Source organism: Typopeltis vanoorti, chromosome 11 (assembly GCF_054136105.1).
Source record: "Typopeltis vanoorti isolate ZY-2024b chromosome 11, IOZ_Tvanoo_1.0, whole genome shotgun sequence".
Classification (NCBI taxonomy): Eukaryota; Metazoa; Arthropoda; class Arachnida; order Uropygi; family Thelyphonidae; genus Typopeltis; species Typopeltis vanoorti.
This window is the reverse complement of record NC_143559.1, coordinates 1,970,530-1,991,783: the sequence shown is the minus strand read 5'-3', so window position 1 is coordinate 1,991,783 and position 21,254 is coordinate 1,970,530. Positions and strand designations below refer to the sequence as shown.

The window sequence follows — 21,254 nt, the reverse complement described above, 5'->3', positions numbered from 1 at the left end:
TTCCAACCACAGGCGACTTTGTCGGCATTGTCCACAAAGTACTCCTGGTGAGATTTTTACAGGGTAATTTATCATTGCTTCCCCCCCCCCCCATTTTACCTGAGCTCAGGACAGGTATATGGCTGGGACGTATTCATGGCTATAATCCATGTGTGTGTTCACGGGGACAGTTTGCTGTTCTGGGGGACGAAAAACCCCTTCAGCCATAAGAGACCAGCTAACTCACCTTTTGTCAAAAGAGACGAGATAAAGGTTCCTCACATCACTGACGGGAATCGAACCAGGGTCTTCCTGACCAAAGGGCTTCTTCTATATACTAAGTAAGCTATGGAGACTAGAATATTCATAGGTTCATACATAAGATTTGACAAAGACAAATCCTTACAAGAGATTGGTGACACAATAGTGCTGCTAGCAGAGCAGCAAGTGAAAGCTGTGAAACAAGAGCTCAAGTTCTTCCAGAGATAAAAGTGCAAAAAGTTGCAGAAGGGAAAAAAATGTAGAAGAGACCCAAAATAAATGTTTGTAGTAATAAAACTGGCAGAAGCACCTCTCTTTAGGCAATTCAGTTGTTGGAGAAAACTGACCCCATCATAGAAAGATTTTGCAATTAGTCAAGTATGATGCAAGCTGCAATTAATGGCTACAAAGAATTTATGGAGAAAAAAAATTTATGCACACTAATCAGAGATCACCTCAGAGAGCTCACCTTATATTCCAGGAACCTAAAACTGCCCTTAGATGGTGCTCCACCTAGATAGGACTTTAGAGTCACCCAAGTGGTTGAGCTTAGTATTGTGTGGTATTAGTGTATATGCTACATCAGTTTTTTTGTAATCCCTGAAGATGTCTCAGTGACTGAGACAAATATAGGAAGTATTAAATTCTGTTTTAATCCTTTCTGTGTGCTGTATACAATCCATTAAGCCTCCAACATGATGTCCTCACAGCACTTAAGCCTCTACACATGTATGCACACTCAGTTGGATTTAATGCACATATTTTTAAAGTATGAGAAACCCACCTCCTGAAGAAGAGTTAAAATCTCCCACTTGTACATATGGCAAATCATCAGAATGATTTGATGCAATGCCTGAATTTGAAAAATCTGTTGATGACCTAGCCTTTTCTGACCTCCATGAATTGCCCAATTAATAAAGTAGAAGTTTTGAAGAACTGGTGTTGTTCCATGTGTTTCCATCTGATTATTTAACTGGTAAGTGCAGAGAAGCATGTTTCACTATTACAGTACTGTATACAGTAAATTTATATTATAATTTGTCATCATCATCATCATCTTCCTTATACCCTCTTTTACCTTGCGGTGTCGAGGGTCCATTGATCATCGGACCTTACTCCGTTTATAGGATAAGGTGGTCAGCCTTATGCCCCGGTGTACCCTATGGCCTGTAGTGTTGAGTTCTCAAGGCCAGTTTGCCTGCTTTGTGAGATGAAAAACCACAGAATAAACTGGGGAAAAAATCCTGCTGTCCACGCCCAAGACTGGCTAACTTGGCTATGGCTGAGGAAGATCCTTCGGCTCCTCACGTCACCGACGGGAATCGAACCTAGGACACTCCTTCCTCAGGCATATGGTTGAGGAGCGCATAGCCACTAGGCTAACCGCGCTTCACTGGGAACAAAGAGTTGAAAATATAACAAACATAATTTAGCATTCAGTCATGTTAACTGTTAAACATATCCTTGATTCATTTCATACACTGATTTTCAACTTACAACAGGATCGTAAGAACGGAATCCATGTCAGAAATCTAGAACATCTATACTGATCGAAAGCTTATTTTTATTCAGTATGTTTACCACATGAATATCATTATGTTGTTACACTTCAAAAGTACACATATAAATTCAGCTGAACAATGGTCATGACTGTATAACAGGATTTATAAAGTAGCTATTATTCTGATCAAACATGATATAAGTGTACAATCTTTTGTGAATGGGACTGTACCAGTATTAAGAGAGGAAAAAAAACTCTTCTCATCACAATCTAACTTCATTTGAAATCTTGAATTCTAATTATTTATAATTGTTTGGTTTATTACATATTTGGTTTCACGCAAGTACGTCTTGGATTTTTGATGTAAATGAACTCAATCAAATATGAGGAAAACATAATGGAAACTCAGCTTGAAGAATTCAAGAGCATATCCCGATAAGTGTACGTATCAACGTGCTAAGGCATTTTCCCTCCCTTTTAATGACAAAAGTTTATCAGATCTTATTTGTATGTCAGCACTAAATAATGAGAATTTTATTTTAATTTCATTCCTGCTTACCTTGATTTTTTCTTACTACCCATGTGTTAAGGCTCAAGTGCTGGGAGGACATCATGTTGAAGGTTTAATGGAGTATTGACAACACTAGGAAAGGATTAAAAACTAATTTTAATGCTTCCAATATTCTTTCTCAGTCAGTGAGACATCTTCAGTTTTTCTTAATACAGTGAACATGTATTAAGTTTAATCACCAACAACACCTAACTGTAATGCATTAAAAAGTTATAAAACTTGTAAAACAAGCATTTGTATAAGAATTAAAAAAGTCTTCCTAAACATCAATTTAAGAAGACTAAAATGTAACGAAAAGAACAGTCATACTACCTGGCGATTCAATCCTTTGGTAATGAAATGGATTAACACAGACTTCGTCCCTCTTCAAATTGAAAGCAAAATCACAATTTTCAACCGCTCGCAGCTCGTGATGGCTCTGAAGATCAGGCCATCGCCAGAGTCGACAGTATATTACATGAGGAAGGCCTTTGCGATGAGATACCTGGAGTCTTCCATCCAGCGATCTGCAAAATTTTGTGCTACTTATAAAATTTCAAGCCAATATTAGATATAAACTTAGCCATCAGATGCATTTTAATCCTTTTGCTGAAAACCACGTATATCGTTATTAAAAAAAAAAAAAAAAAAATACTGTTTTAGATTTTAATAAGACTGAAATTTATTACAAGCAAAATATTAAAGATTGCATTATTATACAAAGTACTAATAGTTTAACAGTAAGTAATTTTGAAAATCGTGGAATGTTCAAATATATCTACAGACCACATAAAACTATAATGTTTACTATAGCAAACTCATAAGAACCAAAAGGAATAATTTGTTGTAATGGCAGATTTGCCACAATAATTTTTTTTTTTTTTTTTTTTTAAAGAAATTCAACTTATGCAATATCATTTGCTTTGAACTTTCATTAGAAGTGTTTGGTAACCTATTCCAGCCAGTTCGTTAATTAAGGATAACCATTACCAAGTGCAAAGCTCTAAAAAAAGGATAAAAAGTCTGCAACAAAACATTCATTATAATTAAAATTTAATTTAATACAAACAAGGAAATTTAATACAAAATTTCCTTGTAATAACCATTACTCACTATATCATTGAATTGAATCCACTTTGAATTTCTCAATAACTATAAAAACAGATTCCAAAAGAAACGTATTACAGAGAAAAAATAATTATAAAAATGTAATTATTTTTAGCCCCCTAAATGGCTAAAATAACAAGAACAAAAAGAAAATTTAAAACATTTGTTTATATGAAAAGTAGATTATTAAATGACACAAATATACAATAGCTACATGAACAAAGAACAATATTTAGATAAAAAACAAAATGAATAAAAATAGAATGGCTTAATATAAAAATGACACTAAATACAGCAGCAAATGAAAGCTTAGTAAAGACCAAAAAATTCGATAAAAAGAAAAAACTGAACATATCGGATGATACAATCAAAGAAATAATCAAAATGAAAAAAGAAGCATATCATAAATGATTAAGCAGTAAAAGATTAGAAGATGAAACAGAATATAAAAGAATAAGAGTCATAGCTAAAAAAAGAAGTCAGAAAAAGACAGGAATCATGGAACAAATTTGTTTCTAATTTAGAACACGATTTATATAAAATATGACCCAATGCATATAAGATTTCAAAACATTTAAGCACAGGTACTAAATGTAAAATTAAACGCCAAATTGAAATGAGAAGAATTTCTAAATTTCTATACAGAATTGTGGAAAAATAAATATTTTAAAAAAAGATAACTGGCAAACTTTTAAAGAAAAGGAAATAACTAAAGAATTAGAAATCAGCCTGAAAGAAACAAGAAATGGAAAATCACCTGGAGAAAATAAGTTAGGTTCAGAATTATATATATATGCAGGAATAAGGTTCAAAGAAACATTTTTAAATAAAATCTATTCAAGTAACCCACCAATAGAATGGAAAAAGCTATAGTGATCCCTATCTTTAAAACAGGTAGTAGAGATGACCCTAAAAATTATACAGGTATAAGTATTCTAAATTCCTGTTACAAAATATATAGCAGAATTTTAAATAAATTCTGAAAGCTTTAGTTTAGAAGTACTAAATGGATCTAGAAAAGGACAATAATGTGTAGACCTGGCCTTTAGCTTAAAATTAATAATAGAGAAAAGAAGAGAATACAATTTTGAAACACATATTACATTTATTGACTTTGAAAAAGCATTTGATAAAGTTAAAAGTAGTATTTTATTTAACATATTAAAAGAAAGACAAATACTAAATAATATTTTAAAAGCAATCATGAGTATATATGAAAATAATCAAATATAAATAAGATTAACCACCCAACCAGCCATGATGTCTATAGACATAAAGGTTACGATGGATACGAAGTGTATGAGGAGTGTGTATTTTATCCATATGGCCAGTTGTGCAGTTAAATTAAGAACTATCATATCCAAGAAAGATAAATCAAGAAGTCCGACAGGGATGTCTGCTTCCAGCAACTCTTTTTAATGTTTATCTAAAGTAAATAATTATTATTACCCCAAGACCTCATGGAATCAAAGACTCATCTGGGAGGTCCTTTTATCACACACACAGCTCATCATACCGTGCCTTGAACACATTCAAACTCCTTGTAGACACACTTTCAAGCAAGGCATTCCAATCATTCACAACTCTACACGAAAAAAACCTGCCCCTTACTCCCTCTTTATACAGTTTCCAGGGATGACCTCTGGTTCTCCCACTTTTTCTGTAGAACTTCTCCAGCATTGATCCTATAACAACCTCTTACCAACTTATAGGTCTCTATCATATCTCCCCTCTTCCTCCTGTCCACCAGACTCTGCAAATTACATCTTATCAATCTTTCCTCATACTCAACATTTCAGAGGTCAGAAACTACCTCAGTCAATCGCCTTTGGACCCTTTCCAACATCTCTTCATCCTTCTGAAAACCAGGTGACTAAATCTGGGCACAATAGTCCATGTGTGGCCTAATCAAAGCCTTATACAATGGAACAAGAATCTCCCTACTGCTACACATCAGTGTCCTCCGCATCATTCCCAGAAGCCTTTGTGTTGTCTTCACAATTTTGGTGATGTGTCCCCTAAATTTCAGATCCTTATCCACTATCACCCCCAGATCTCTCATTTCCTCTACCTCCAACAATATATCCTCACCAAGCATAAATTCTGCATCCCATCTTTGTTTTCCAAATTTTAAAACCTTACATTTTGCAACATTGAACTCACATCTCCATTTCCGTGCCAAATCACTCAATTTATTCAAGTCTTCTTGTAAGGTCACAACATCTTCACTACTCTTCATGGTTCGTCCCAACTTTGCATCATCTGCAAACAACTGAATATCTCCATCCAAATATTCACCTATATCGTTAATATACAAGTTAAACAGTAATGGCCCCAAAACAGACCCCTGAGGCACTCCACTAGTGACTTTCCTTTTTCTGGATATTGCTCCCACATACACAACTTGTTGATACCTATCAAATAGCCAGTCTTCAATCCAGTGCACTAATCTAATATCCAACCCCATCTGCTCTAGTTTGACTATCAATTTATCATGAGGTACTCTATCAAAAGCCTTTGCGAAATCTAAGTACATTACTGTATATCATTACTGTATATGTCCTAGGAAGCATTCCAACTCTGGATCCTAGTTCTCACAAGTTTCTCCAACAACTTAACCACAACACCTGACACACAGATAGGCCTATAGTTTGATGCTTGAGTTCGATCACCTCCTTTATGAAGTGGCACAACCTTGCCCTCCTTAGGGACTTGACTGAGTGCAAGACTCGTATTAAAAAAATATGTCAAGACAGGTGTCAACTCCCTGAACATTCCTTCAGAATACTTGGCGATATATTATCAAGTCCCACAGCCTTATTAACATCTAGTTTACTCAACTCCCCCATACACCTCTTGCTCACTTACAGTCAGTCTCTCCTCCCCATCATCTACTGCTCTCAATCTCTCCATGAAGTCACATTCACAAGATTGAAAGATCTTTATGAAATGCTCATTGTCTCCACCACACATTCTTCAACAGCTGTCTTTATACCATTTTCTCCTATCAATATCATCCTTCCATAATCATTCTTTCTTTTGCTGGCTATATATATCGAAAGACTTCCTTAGGATTCTTTTTGGCTTCATTAGCTAACTGCTGTTCATACCTCTCTTTAGCTACCCTCACCAACCAAGTCACCCTCCTTGCCTGGTCTTTATAGACCTCATGGAATTGGTTATTTCCACTTCTCTTATGCTGCCTCCACAATGCCCTCTTTCTCTGTATCGCATGCTTAATCTCTTTATTCATCCTTCTCACACCTACCTTATTTAACCTTCTCACCCTTGGAATACACTTAGACATTGCATCTACTAGACAGTTTTTGAAAATCCCTCAAGCTGCATTGATCTCTTTTCCAGATAACTCCTCATTCCATGCTACAGTCCCTGCATGTTGTCTCCTGAGCTCTTCATAATCACCCCCCCCCCCTTTGTAGTTCCACATATACCCTTTTCTCACAGAGGTCCTCACACTGCTGGCAACCATCCAGGTAATCACCTCATGGTTACTCTCACCAACTGGTGGATGATTTGACACCTCATTTATAATTACATCCTCTGATGAGATGACCAAATCCAAGACCCTCAATCCTGGCGTGACCTCTGTTACATATTGTCTGATGTAGTTATCCCTCAAAAAACTCATTTTCATTACTTCCAGTTGCTATCTCATCATTCCAGTCCATATTGCCATAATTAAAATTGTCCATAACGATCACCCTTTTCTTATTTGCTTGACTAATTTGATTATACATTTCATTATCGCCACCATCCACATTACGTGGTCTATAACAACATCCAACCAAGTATTTGATTCCATTCACCTCTATCTCACACCATACCGCCTCAAAACCACTGGCACTATTTCCCTCTTGCATCTCTACTTTGTATGGACATAACTCTTTCTCTATCATCAATAGCACTCCCCCTCCCTTCTCACCCCTTCTATCCTCACGAAACATATCATACCTTCCATCTCTATTCCTGTCAGGATGTCGTCCTCTTCCAACTATGTCTCACTTATTCCGACCATCTTTGGGTGAACAGACGCAATTAATGCAACCATTTCATCTGCCTTGTTTCTTATACTTCTAGCATTTGTATACAAACACAACAGCTTATTTCTGGATCTACAGCCAGTTCCACTGATACCACTCACTCGATGTGATCTCTCCATGCTCGACTGGGGCCATTTCCCTTTCTGCTTAATCATTTTAAAACCCTTTTCAATTCCAACTGTTTCCTCTTGATCCCAGGTCATCCCATTTCTTTCCTGTCTACGCATGCTCTCACCTCCTCTCGGAGCATTCCCCTTTCTCACGCTGCGTACTCCTGTCCACCCTGAGCCCTTCCTGTTTCCCTGCTCCTCTTGCACACCTATTCTCTCATTGTCTATAATCATACCACTCACTTCCTCATTCATAACCACTTCTTCAATCTCTCCTGCTCTTCCACATCATTTCCCACTTGATCTGATTCATTTTCTCTCACTTCTCTACCTTCCAGCAGCAGTCTCTCCAAGCAACTCACACCATAACCACTCAAGATGCAGTCCATCACTCCCCTACAGTTCACTTCTTCCTTCAAACTCATTCCACACATTAACAAACTGTACTCCCATCTCCTCATACATTTCAGCCAGCATATCATCCATAATCCTTGCTCTCCGCCTCATCTCACCACAGTCACCCTAGTCATAATAAAATGGAATAAAAATTTCCACTGCTGATGACACTCCTTTTTGCTGATGACCAAATATTACTCAGAGAAAGATATTTTAAATTTAAATGAAACAGCCAAAGATTATGGAATGATAATATCAACAGAAAAATCAAAAACAATGGCCTGTAAAGGATAAGATCCAATAAGAACTAAAATAGTATTAGATTACATAATTTTAGAACAGGTGAATTCATTAAAGAAAATGAAAAATTTAATCCTAAAATTGTAAAATATTTTTTAACAGGTGTAATTAACTCTATTTAAACTTAACCTAGTTCAAAAACAAACCATACTACAAGTATACAATACATTAGCTCTACCTGTCCTATTGTATGGAAATGAAATCTGAACAATAAAATAAAATGATAAATGAAGATTAATAACAGCTGAAATAAAATTGAGAAAAACTGCAAAATATACTCTATTCAATCACAAAAGAAATGAAGAAAATGTATTAAACCATGAATCAGTAATAAAAAAAAATATAAACATAAATGGAGAACACATTGAAAGAATGAAAACTGATTAACAAAACAAGATCAGCTTGTATAAACTACAATAAGCTTACTATTAAGTTTATTTTCACAATTTAAAAACTACACACTTAACACTAAACAGTTTATTTCTACATAATTAAAAACAATATTAATTAATGACAAATATGATTTCTTCTTTCTTTTTCTCTCATTTTATCTTGAGGTGTCAAGGGTTTTCTATTCAGTTAACTGCAACTGTACGCAAGGATAAGGTAGTTAGCCTTATGCTTCCTGGTGTATCCTACGTCTGTAGAAGTGTTGCATTCTCAAGAGAAAACATTTCAGTCTTTTTAAAACCTAACATAACATCCTTATGCCAGTTTTAAAATCAATCCAGCCAACTATTGTTACATATAAAATCATCATGTCCAAATTGTTTAACAAATTTTTCTGCTTAAGTCTGAAAGATCAGACCATCTTATGAGAATACAGCACTTTTGTATAGTGAACCATTAAAGCAATGCTTCAATGGTCTCACTTACTAATTTTTTTTCCAGTTGCATTGTTTTCCTGTGCCAACATGAAAACTATTCTTTCGCAATGTTGATACTATTGAAGAGGACAAAGAACATTTTACACACTTCAACATATTTCACACCACCTAACCCACAGATAATTTCAATTTTTTCATGAAACTGAGAGGCTTTTCTTTGTAGACATCCAAAATAAAGCTTAGTGGTATAACACCAAGAGGAAAAAAAAATATTATTAAACTCACTAATATGTTGCTTGTTTTTGTACAAGTAATTATAGTATCAGTTACAACTGACACCTAATATCCTCACATATGGCACCCTCTATGGGTCTGATAACTACAAAGTTAATTCAAGTCTGGCTATTTGGTCTTAAAATGATAGTCCCTCCCCCCCAGATCTTTTGTAATTAAATGCAACCATATTTGTTGAGGTTGGGAGAATGCTTGATAGTGGATTCTAAGAATAGCCTCTCAGACCTGTAACGACTTCTATATAATAAAGATGTTTTTTCCCATCTTCTATGTGAAGGAATATCCAAAGCATGTTCTGCCAATCCAACTTGCCATACAGATCTCAGATATAATTTTTATGTTCTTCAAGGCAAGTTCTCCATTGTTTCAATGCAATCTACAAGTCTGTCCAAAGTAGACTAACTTGCAAGCACAAAGAACTTTATACATGCCTGGATGTTCAAGAGGATGTAGTCAATCTTTAGGAGAACATATAGCTAGTTGAAACGTTTGAAAGTGGTATGGAGATGATATATGCAAAGAACTGTGGCTATTTTTTCTGTGATCTTGATGGGGGGTGGAGGGTTACATGCAATATATCTATTTTATATGGGCTATAGCATTGGCTAAAAAGGTGTTGCGAAGGTCCTTTTAAGCCCAGTTTCAAGAGCCGTGTCATTTAAATACACAGCCCTGGCTTGAAGTAAGAGTTTTGAGGATGCCATACTCTTGAGAAGGGTAATGGTTTTCTGTAGATGGAGAAAGATAATGAGCCATTAGCAAGTTGCATCACCAGTGTATCTAAAAAAGGGGTGACTATTGTTATTTTATTTTTCTATGGTGAAGTTTATTTTAGGATGCTGGCTGTTAAGATGCATCAAAGCTGTTTGGCCTATTTCAGACAAACATTTTTGGTGCATCTTAACAGCCAACATTAACTGAATTAATACACAAAAACTTGGTCATCCTCTGTTTCTTTTATTTGCCATCCCTGCATAAAATACCTACTGTATTTTTTTTTCCATCTCTCATTCTGTTTAAGTCACTTATCACACCATCAGAGATCAGCTGCTTACAGATTCCTGAGCGCTTACTATGTCAAGTTCCTTCCCAATATTTTCATTTTTGTTATGATCCTTACATCTGTTCTCCTTTAATTAACTTACATCTGTTCTCCTTTAATTAATCTCAGATCTCTTAGTCTTTGATCAACTGTTTTACTCCTAACCCAACTCTCAAATCTGTATTGGTTTGAACACCATCTTGTAAACAGCTAGTTCAGTGATTGACTTACTTCTCTTATTCTGTATAAAATTTATTCATTTGTCTCCTCACCATACCACTTCTGCTTATGGAAATATGTATTTCCATATTTAATTTGCCATTTTCACTAAAAATGGCCTAAATAGTTCCAATGTTTTTACTTGTTCTCTATGTCTGTCTTTTTATTGCAAATTTTCATGCCAAATTTTTTGCAGCAGTTATTAGATTAAGCTAAGGAATCCTGAAAACCTGTACTGGATCTATTTAAGAGTATTTTGAATTTTAAAAAGTTTAATGCTACTTTTTTTCATGATCTATATAGATCAATAGAGAATCATGCACCATATCTCCACTGTTTCGATAATAAAATACCATGAGTTGGCATGTTGAAAAGAATTATAAAACTAGTTCAAAAAAGCACTTTTAGAATTATTATTTTTATGGCTATTTAGCCTCTCAGGGGACCCTGTAACCCCTAGAGAGCGCGTCCCCTGGGTGGCGGATAGGGGAGCCCACCATGTGTGTATGTGTACATGCACGTGTGTGTATGTATATATATATATGTGGCGATTAGTTTTTACTCTGTTGTTATACATTTCAAAAAATAGATTTAATGACTCCAAGACCGAGATAACATATAAAGATTTTAATGATAAATACTACTAGTTTCGGCATATAGCAGCCTTCTTCAGGTATTTATAAAGGAAAGGAATACTAATAAACATTGAATTATTTAAATAAACAAACTGGAAATTACAGGTACAAATTGCCTCACATAATCGATACATAAAAACGTTGTATTTTTCAAGTTGTTCCAACTGGCGTGCCATTGTTTGTTGCAATTGTGCATGCAAGTTCACGTGAACGCCAATATTGAATAACTGCAGCATGGCTATCTGGGATGTTATAACTTAAATTATTATTTAAGTGGACCGGGTTCAGTAGGATTTCCCTTGATTCTACGATTTTTCTTTCAAACTCATCTTCACAGCGAAAAATATTTTCTGATCTATTCCAGCATACAGAGTGGCTTTGTTGGTCATCATTAGGATTATTTGAAAAAAGAACATGACTGGATAACGCAGTTGCATGAGATCTTTTGTATGAGATGTCTCTCTTATGCTCTTCTATGCGTTGTTCAATAGATTTGTTAGTTTGACCAAAGTATGGGATATTGCAATCACACCACAATTTATATACTCCAGGGTACTTAAGGTTGTGATGAGTAGGTTTTGGATGGCTGATTAGAGAGCTGATTTTTGGAAGTGTGGTGAAGAAGGTCCTGATATTATATTTTTTAAGGACTTTAGCTATTTTCTTAGAGACTGTGCTAATGTATGGAATAGAGATGCTACCTTTAAAATTAATAGTCTCTGTTGTGCACTGCTTAGGAGGGTTTGGATGTTATGCTTACACGATACTCTGAAAGATTAAAAATCTCTATGTACAGAAAACCTACGCATACCAATAGATATCTGCATAATCTTTCTCATCATTTTCCACCACAAAAACTTGGAATTATATCTACCTTAGGACACAGAGCACGTTCTCTCTTAAATGAACAAGATGAACTACAAAAAGAAATGAATCACCTCACTCTTATTTTTAAACAAAATGGATACTCTGAAAAAACAATTAAGAAACTTCTTCTGAACCCTCCTAAGCAGTGCACAACAGAGACTATTAATTTTAAAGGTAGCATCTCTATTCCATACATTAGCACAGTCTCTAAGAAAATAGCTAAAGTCCTTAAAAAATATAATATCAGGACCTTCTTCACCACACTTCCAAAAATCAGCTCTCTAATCAGCCATCCAAAACCTACTCATCACAACCTTAAGTACCCTGGAGTATATAAATTGTGGTGTGATTGCAATATCCCATACTTTGGTCAAACTAACAAATCTATTGAACAACGCATAGAAGAGCATAAGAGAGACATCTCATACAAAAGATCTCATGCAACTGCGTTATCCAGTCATGTTCTTTTTTCAAATAATCCTAATGATGACCAACAAAGCCACTCTGTATGCTGGAATAGATCAGAAAATATTTTTCGCTGTGAAGATGAGTTTGAAAGAAAAATCGTAGAATCAAGGGAAATCCTACTGAACCCGGTCCACTTAAATAATAATTTAAGTTATAACATCCCAGATAGCCATGCTGCAGTTATTCAATATTGGCGTTCACGTGAACTTGCACGCACAATTGCAACAAACAATGGCACGCCAGTTGGAACAACTTGAAAAATACAACGTTTTTATGTATCGATTATGTGAGGCAATTTGTACCTGTAATTTCCAGTTTGTTTATTTAAATAATTCAATGTTTATTAGTATTCCTTTCCTTTATAAATACCTGAAGAAGGCTGCTATATGCCGAAACTAGTAGTATTTATCATTAAAATCTTTATATGTTATCTCGGTCTTGGAGTCATTAAATCTATTTTTTGAAATATATATATATATATATATGGTGGGGTGGTCCAAATATACTGAATAAGGACTCGTGGACCAACAGGGCCAATCATCTTGATTGTAAGGGAAGCGGCACTCCCATGGACCCCTAGCTGGATCTATCCTCTCCTTCTACTTTGAGGAAGACCCACTTACTTTAATCTTTCCTATAAGGCCTTATCAGCCAACTCTTCTTACTTTACGACCCTTGTGCTATTAGAGTACTCGAGGGCCATGGGGTCTTCTCATTTCTGGCCTTACAACTATGTCCTCTCTATAAACCTTACTATATTTCTTCTATAATCTTCCCTTTCCCCTTCAATATACCCTATTCCTCCTATGGGTTTAAATTCGGAAGAAGGCGAGTTCAAAAGCCTTAAGGTAGCAGCCCTACCACTTAACTATTCCATCGTCAGGCTAGTCCCCTGACATGGAGAACATAACCATACTTGTAAGCTGACAGAAAAAGATAATCGGATTGAATCTATGGGAAACGACCCTGGAATGGAAAAGGGAAAATGAAAATGGAAACGACAAAATATAATACACATAGCAAACTGGAATGTAAGAGGAATAGTATATAAAGAAATAGAATTAGACCAGTTATTAAATGAAAGACATTTTAAAATAGCAGTAATCACTGAAACAAAAAAGAAATTAAAAGGAACTATGAGAACTGAAAATTTTAATGTGATATACAGTGGAGTCGACAGAGACCAAAGAGCACAAGCAGGAGTCATGATTTGGATTCATAACTCTCTTTCAAAACAGTTAAAACATTATAAATTATGGAATGAAAGAATAATAGAAGCTAGAATAAAAATAGATAGAAGCAATTTAACAATAATTGGTTTATATGCCCCAGAAGAAGGAAGAGAACAGGATAATATTGATTTTTATAATCAGCTACAAAACATATATAATAAAATAAATAAAAATGATTACATAATTTTAGCAGGAGACTTAAATTAATAATAATATAGGAATACATGGAGAACACACTCTAAACAGAAATGGTAAAAAATTGATTGACTTTGTAGTTTATAATAACCTAAAAATAATGAATTCCTTCTATAAACATAAAGACATACATAAATATATTTGGGCAGCAAGAGGATGGAAATCAATATTAGATTACTTCATATTAAGTGAAAAGACATCAAAATTTTCACTAGATGTTAGAGTTCACAGAGGATATGAAATAAGCAGTGACCACTTCCTTGTTAAAATAAAATTAGGATTACCACCTAAATGGCTACAAGTAACAAGAACAGAAAGAAAAATTGAAACATTTGTTTATAAAACTAGACTATTGAATGACACAAATGTACAATGGCTATATGAACAAAGAATTAACCAGTATCTAGATAAAATAAAACAAAATGAAGAAATAGAATGGCTTAATATAAAAACGATACTAAATGCAGCAGCAAATGAAAGCTTAGGAAAGACCAAAAAATTCAATAAAAGAAAAAAACAGAAGATCTGGGATGATACAATCAAAGAAATAATCAAAAAGAAAAAAGAAGCCTATCACAAATGGTTAAGCAGTAAAAGATTAGAAGATGAAATAGAATATAAAAGAATAAGAGCCATAGCTAAAAGAGAAGTCAGAAAAAGACAGAGAATCATGGAATAAATTTGTTTCTAATTTAGAACATGATTTATATAAAATAAGACCCAATGTATATAAGATTTTGAAACACCTAAATGCAGATACCAAAGAAAACATAAAATTAAACACTGAATTGAAATTAGAAGAATTTCTAAATTACTACACAGAACTGTGGACAGACAAATATTTTAAAAAAGACAACTGGCAAACAATTAACGAAATTGAAAAGGAAATAACTGAAGAAGAATTAGAAATCAGCCTGAAAGAAACAAGAAACGGAAAATCACCTGGAGAAGATAAGCTAGGTTCAGAACTATATAAATATGCAGGAACAAGATTCAAAGGAAGACTCTTATTATTTTTAAATAAAATTTACTCAACTGGTATCCCCCCAATAGAATGGAAAAAAGCAATTGTGATTCCTATCTTTAAGAAAGGTAATAGAGACGACCCTAAAAACTATAGAGGTATCAGTATACTAAATTCATGTTACAAAATATACAGCAGAATCTTAAATAACAAACTAATGAAATATTCCGAAAACTTTATTCTAGAGGTACAAAATGGATTTAGAAAAGGACGATCATGTATAGACCCAGCCTTCTGCCTTCTACCTAAAATTAATAATAGAGAAAAGAAGAGAATATAATTTAGAAACACATATTGCATTTATTGACTTTGAAAAAGCATTTGACAAAGTTAAAAGAAACATATTTAACATATTAAAAGAAAGACAAATACCAAATAATATCCTAAAAGCTGTCACAAATATATATGAAAATAATCAAATACAAATAAGATTAAATCACGAGCTATCATATACAAGAGAGATAAACCAAGGGGTCCGACAGGGATGTCCCCTCTCAGCAACTCTTTTTAATATCTACTTAAATGAAATAATAATAAAATGGAGTAAAAATTTAGATCAAGGAATTAAACTTTCACCTACAGTTAACTTAAACACTCTCCTCTTTGCAGACGACCAAATAATAATTACAAATTCTGAAGATAACTTACAGAAAGCTATTTTAAATCTAAATGAGATATCCAAAGATTATGGTATGATAATATCAACGGAAAAATCAAAAACTATGGCCTTTAAAGGACAAGATCCAGCAAGAACTAAAATAGTATTAGATAACAAGATCTTAGAACAGGTGAATTCATTTAACTACCTAGGATGTATGATCACTTATGAAAATGAAAAAGATATAAACATAAAAATTGCAAAATATTTAAAAATAACAGGAGTAATTAACTCTATATTTAAACCAAACCTAGTTCAAAAACAAACCAGGCTAAAAGTATACAATACATTAGCCCTACTGGTCTTAATGTATGGAAGTGAAATCTGGACAATAAAACAAAAAGACAAACAAAGATTAACAACAGCAGAAATGAAGTTTATGAGAAAAACTGCAAAGTATACCCTATTTGATCACAAAAGAAACAAAGATATTATGAAAGAATTAAACCAAGAACCAGTAATTGAAAAAATTAAAATATAAACATAGATGGAACACGTTCAAAGAATGAAAACAGAAAGATTACCAAAACAAGCCTTGAAGTACAAGCCATTAGGAAAAAGAACGTCCTCTTAAACGATTCAACGATGACTTCTAAGGCCGGAACAGGCCATACTAAGCCTAAATCCTTGATACGTATGATGATGATGAATGATGATGGCTATTTAGCCTATTTTTGTTTAGGAGTATCCCTTTTATAATGTCATTGGCTTTTCACTCAAATTTTATATTGTCTGTTAACGTTTAATTGTCATTCTATGATCTTGTACTACAATGGCTATGAGACTTAGGCAAAACTTCTACACTAATAAAGTTTTTTACATGAGTTTTCCTCTGGTTTTATAATTTTTTTCAACATGCCATGGTATTTCATTATTGAAACAAACAATGGAGATAAGGTGCACCATTATCTTCCAACTGTTTTTACATCAAGATATCTAAGACCTTCATCTAACTCCAATTCTAACTACTGAATTCACTTAAATATAGAATATGTATTGCTCAATATATCCCATTTACACCACATAATTATAGAATTTTGAACAGCTTTTCTTTTGGCACCTTGTCATATTTCAATGATTTCTTAACTGCTTTAAATTTCCCAATCTGTTTTAAAGAGAAAATCTGGTTCCTGTTTAGCCTGAAACTCAGCTTTTCTTCTACAATTTTTCTTAGCTACTTCTCATGTATGTATGAATAAATCTTACTTGAACACTCAGTAGGGAAATTACTCTGTAATTCTCACATTCAGAATTTCCTTGGATTAATTTCATTCTTCTGATTCATTCCTATCTTATTTCTCTGTTTGATTCTGAGAACATAGATGGACAGAGCATGGGTCAAATGTCAACTTATTGTTTCCCACCAGTTCATCATCCCACAATACTGATGAAGAGTGACTATAGAGCTTTCCATAATTACTAACTTTACACAAGCACATCCCTTTATTGAATGAAATCTTCACCTATTTAGTCATCTTCCATGATCACTGTCACCAACTAATGAGTGGATGATAACTCACAATTATGTTCTCTGTAGCTAAAAGTAAACTCTGAACAGCTTTCATTATGTGGTATCTAAAATAGATAGCATGCTTACTCTCTAACCAAAACTGAAGAACATGGATGTTGTAAATATCAATGGATGGAGATGAATTTCATTGCCCACTGCCCTCCTTACTGAGGCCTGAAAAAATTTCATCTTTAATTTGTAGAGCAGTCTTCCAGATTACATAAAATTATATAGAGATAAATAATGAACCTTAACCAACTCACAGGACAATATTATAAGTCAGAGGTAGCCAAACCACAGCTTGTGGAAATATGTTGGCTGAGGTCTTTTTGCATCACAATTAATATAACAGGTAAACAAAAATATTTTAAACTTTATAATTATTTACCAAGTATAAACTGAGAGTCTACTGGATCATAATCTAAGTTTAATGTTTGTGGTGAGTAAATATATTTAAGAGTTTAAATGGTAATTTTAATACTAGATTTATATGTATACCACACATGTATAAATCACAAGCTTGGCTTGTGATTTATACATGTGTGGTTATGTTACAGGCAGTGAAATTAGTAGTGTTAGTGTGATACTTGCTGTAGTTTGGTTGTGTGTGTGTTGGAGCTTTTTTTTTTTTTTTCACTTTAATTTTTTTTAGAAGTGTGTGAAGGAAGATGGTGTCAAATTGTAAGAAGTGAAAGTATGAAGATGAAAACAAATTGTAACCAAGAGTGAGAAGAAGATTTTGCATTCACCATTAAAAAAGGTAAACATTTGTGTCTTATCTGCAGTGCATCACTCACTTCATTACAAAGCTAGTAACTTGAAATGCCACTATGAAACAAAATTTTTTTGATTTTGGAAAAACAAGTTTATTGTGTTAAAATCATCAATAAATAGTCAGCAGACACTGTTGACAACATTCAGTAAGGAAGCCGATATGAAGTTAGTTTTCTTATATCATGGAATATTGCTAACTACCCATATTCTGATGAAGTTACAAATATAGCTGAAATTGTTGCAGTGCTAGATTCAAATAACACAAAAGTTCAGCAACTAATAGCACAAACACCAGCTTCACTCCACACTAGAGAGACATCTCTCCACGATCAGTGCTGATGTTGCAGTCAAAATGATTTAAAGAATTAATTCCCTTGCAGTCAAGCTCTTGACGAATCTACAGACATAAAAGACAATTCATGTTTCCTCTGATATAACTGTGAAAGAGGAGATGTTGGACTTACTGGCACTAAAAGAAATAACTCATGGTGTTGATATTAAAAATGCATTTGACAGAACCTTAACAAATGCTGATATTTCACTGGATAAACTCAATTTTGCAACAGACAGAGAACCTGGAATTGTGCAGAAAAATGCAAGATTAATTGCACCTATGAAAGTGACCCACATTCCAGAGTTTCTCCCTATTAATTGCATTATTCATCACTAACACCAGGCAGGCAGATAAATCAAGTATGAAGATGTCATGAAATCTGTTCTTGAAATTGTCAATTTCATACACTTAAATGGGCACTGTCAACCACCAATGTCTTAAGTAGATTTGTGGATCTGTTAGAGCCTATTATTACTTTTCTTGAAGAAAAGATTCTATCCTCAACCAGAAAATAAATGGATGCAAGATCCAATTTCTCAAAGACATATTGTCAAGAAACTTCAGTTACTTTCCCAATCTCAAAAGGAGACTAAATACATTACCTGATATTGAAATAAAAGGTCACAAACTGGAAGAATACAAAGATAAATTATACAGACTGCTTGACAATTTCCTAGACAAGTTTGAAGACTTGAAGAAGCTGTACATGGAATTTCAGGAAAACAAAGCACTCAGCACTGCCATAATTAGATCAATTGTTTGGCATAACTATGTAATGTTTTTGGCATTTGGCCTAGATACATTACATACATTTTTTTTTAGTTCATTTAAATGACCAACTTCCAAAAATATCCAGTACAGGGAACCTGTGCCTACAGCTTGTCTCACTTTGGACACTGGTACATCTGGCTTGAAAAACAAAACTACACCTGCAATTATCCATATGGCAAATCAGAACTACAAACACTGCTGTGGATGTTCATACAGGATTAAACAGAAGAAAACTGTACTACACAGAAGTTGCTACAGGTCGGAGACTATTTTAGAACTGGCATCAGCAATGCAGCACTCTAACCTCAATAAGTATGGCTGTATTACTTTGCCAAAGATCTGGGACACACATCTGGATTGGGGTCTGGGCAGTGCCTGTGTGAGAGTGATGACTCCAAGCAGTGGCACACCCAGGATTTAATCTTGGGAGGGGGGGGGGAGAGAGCTGAGTATACGATTTGAGAATACACACTACGCATTGCATACAACCTATGACTGGGGGGAGCCAGGGCCCCTTGGCCCCCCTCCCTGGGTGTACCAATGACTCCAAGTCCCTCATTCCTGCTGCATGCTCCTACTGTTTCAATTTTGCTTACAACAAAAAAAAATTCTAGAGCCAATGCAGTTAAAAATATACCCATCACAAAAAAAAAGGGACTAACATCAGAATTTCATGTATCAAAAAAATTTTTCCAATAGATTATACCAACATCCAATATCAATGAAACACACAATCTACAAACATTCAAAACTTGATATGTTATTTGTTTTGTGAACCACAACTTGCATCCTCTACAACAACATCTCACCTAAACTTTAATTACATCTTCCATTATACTTTTAATGAGAATGATGGGATTTGTACATCTACCAGGTCTTATATCCTATGAAAAAGGTTACTGGGCCTAGCTTTGGCTCAATATTTCCTTACTTCACTTTGTTGCATTCATTTGGTTTGAATGCAACAATTCTCCTAACTCAGAATGACTTCACCAATCTACCTGATTTCAGAGATCAATATAGTCAAATTACCATAATAGTGAAATCTTTCCTGGTTATGTCAACACCCACAATACAGACTGACTTCCCTTGCCCAATTTTACACATCAAGCTGGAATGGAAGCTGAACTGTTTGCTATCAGTAATAACTTAATGCAAATTGTTTACCAACCCATGAGATTTGCAGATAATTCTCATCATTCTTCCAACACCCCAGAGCCCTTTTCTTAACCAGGACTTTCTCCAAATAAACTGTTGGCACCAAGCTCTTCTCTTGGTCTCACCACAACCTTGTCTACAGATCATCCTCATCCTACTTCCAGTCATCCATTGTGTGATTACTGTTTCTGCACTTCTCACACTAGCACCTGCTCTGATCTAATAACACAAATTATTCTCAGTGAGATGAGTGCTTTTATTCCCCCCAACACACACACGCGCCATTCAAAATCCTCAACCCTAATCAAAATCCTGGTTCTCTAACAACTATGGCAAAGCAGTACAAGCCAAAAATTCAGCATATGTCTAATGACTCCAGTCAAAAACTCCAGCATCTAAATCAACTTACATTACAGCTCATAACTGAAAAAACCATCAACAAATCCAAAGCAGACTTGTAAAAGCCAAATACACTAAACATTTCCAATGTCAAAATGGCAGTCAAACCTTCTAGTCACTTGCTACAGTGTGATGCAACTTCTGTCTTCCCATGTTACCACCACTCTCACATCCTGATGATACAACAGTCACATCTCTTAAAGATAAGGGCAGACCTCATGGAATCATTTTCCCCTCCATCTCATGTATAAATGGACTAAGGCGCCTCCCACTATTCCACAAACTATCTCAAGTATGCATACTCTGAAATTGTCAGGATATCAGAAAAATACTTGGCAGCCATTATATACCAATAAGTCTCCCAGACCTCATGGTTCCTCCAGTTATACTGAAAGCTTCAGAAGCTCACACCCATCTATGATCTAAGTTGTCATACTCATCTGGCACCTAACCAACAGATTGAAAGCAAACCTTTATCGGGCCTGTACCCAAAACAGGAAAACATCAAACTATCAACCCATTGCTTTATTCTCCATCCTCTCAAAAATAATGGAAAAGGTCATAAACAGCATACTGGTCCAC

The 21,254-nt window shown here is 34.6% G+C and overlaps 1 protein-coding gene across 1 annotated transcript in view; it reads right to left on the bottom strand.

Annotated features, from left to right (window-relative positions):
- LOC150101268 (SMAD family member 3-like) overlaps positions 1-21,254 on the bottom strand; it is a 330,032-nt gene that overhangs the window by 256,924 nt on the left and 51,854 nt on the right. Inside the window, exon 2 of the mRNA XM_090400197.1 lies at positions 2,625-2,818. Coding sequence (XP_090256323.1) covers positions 2,625-2,818 — 194 coding nt within the window. The remainder of the gene's footprint in view (positions 1-2,624; positions 2,819-21,254) is intronic.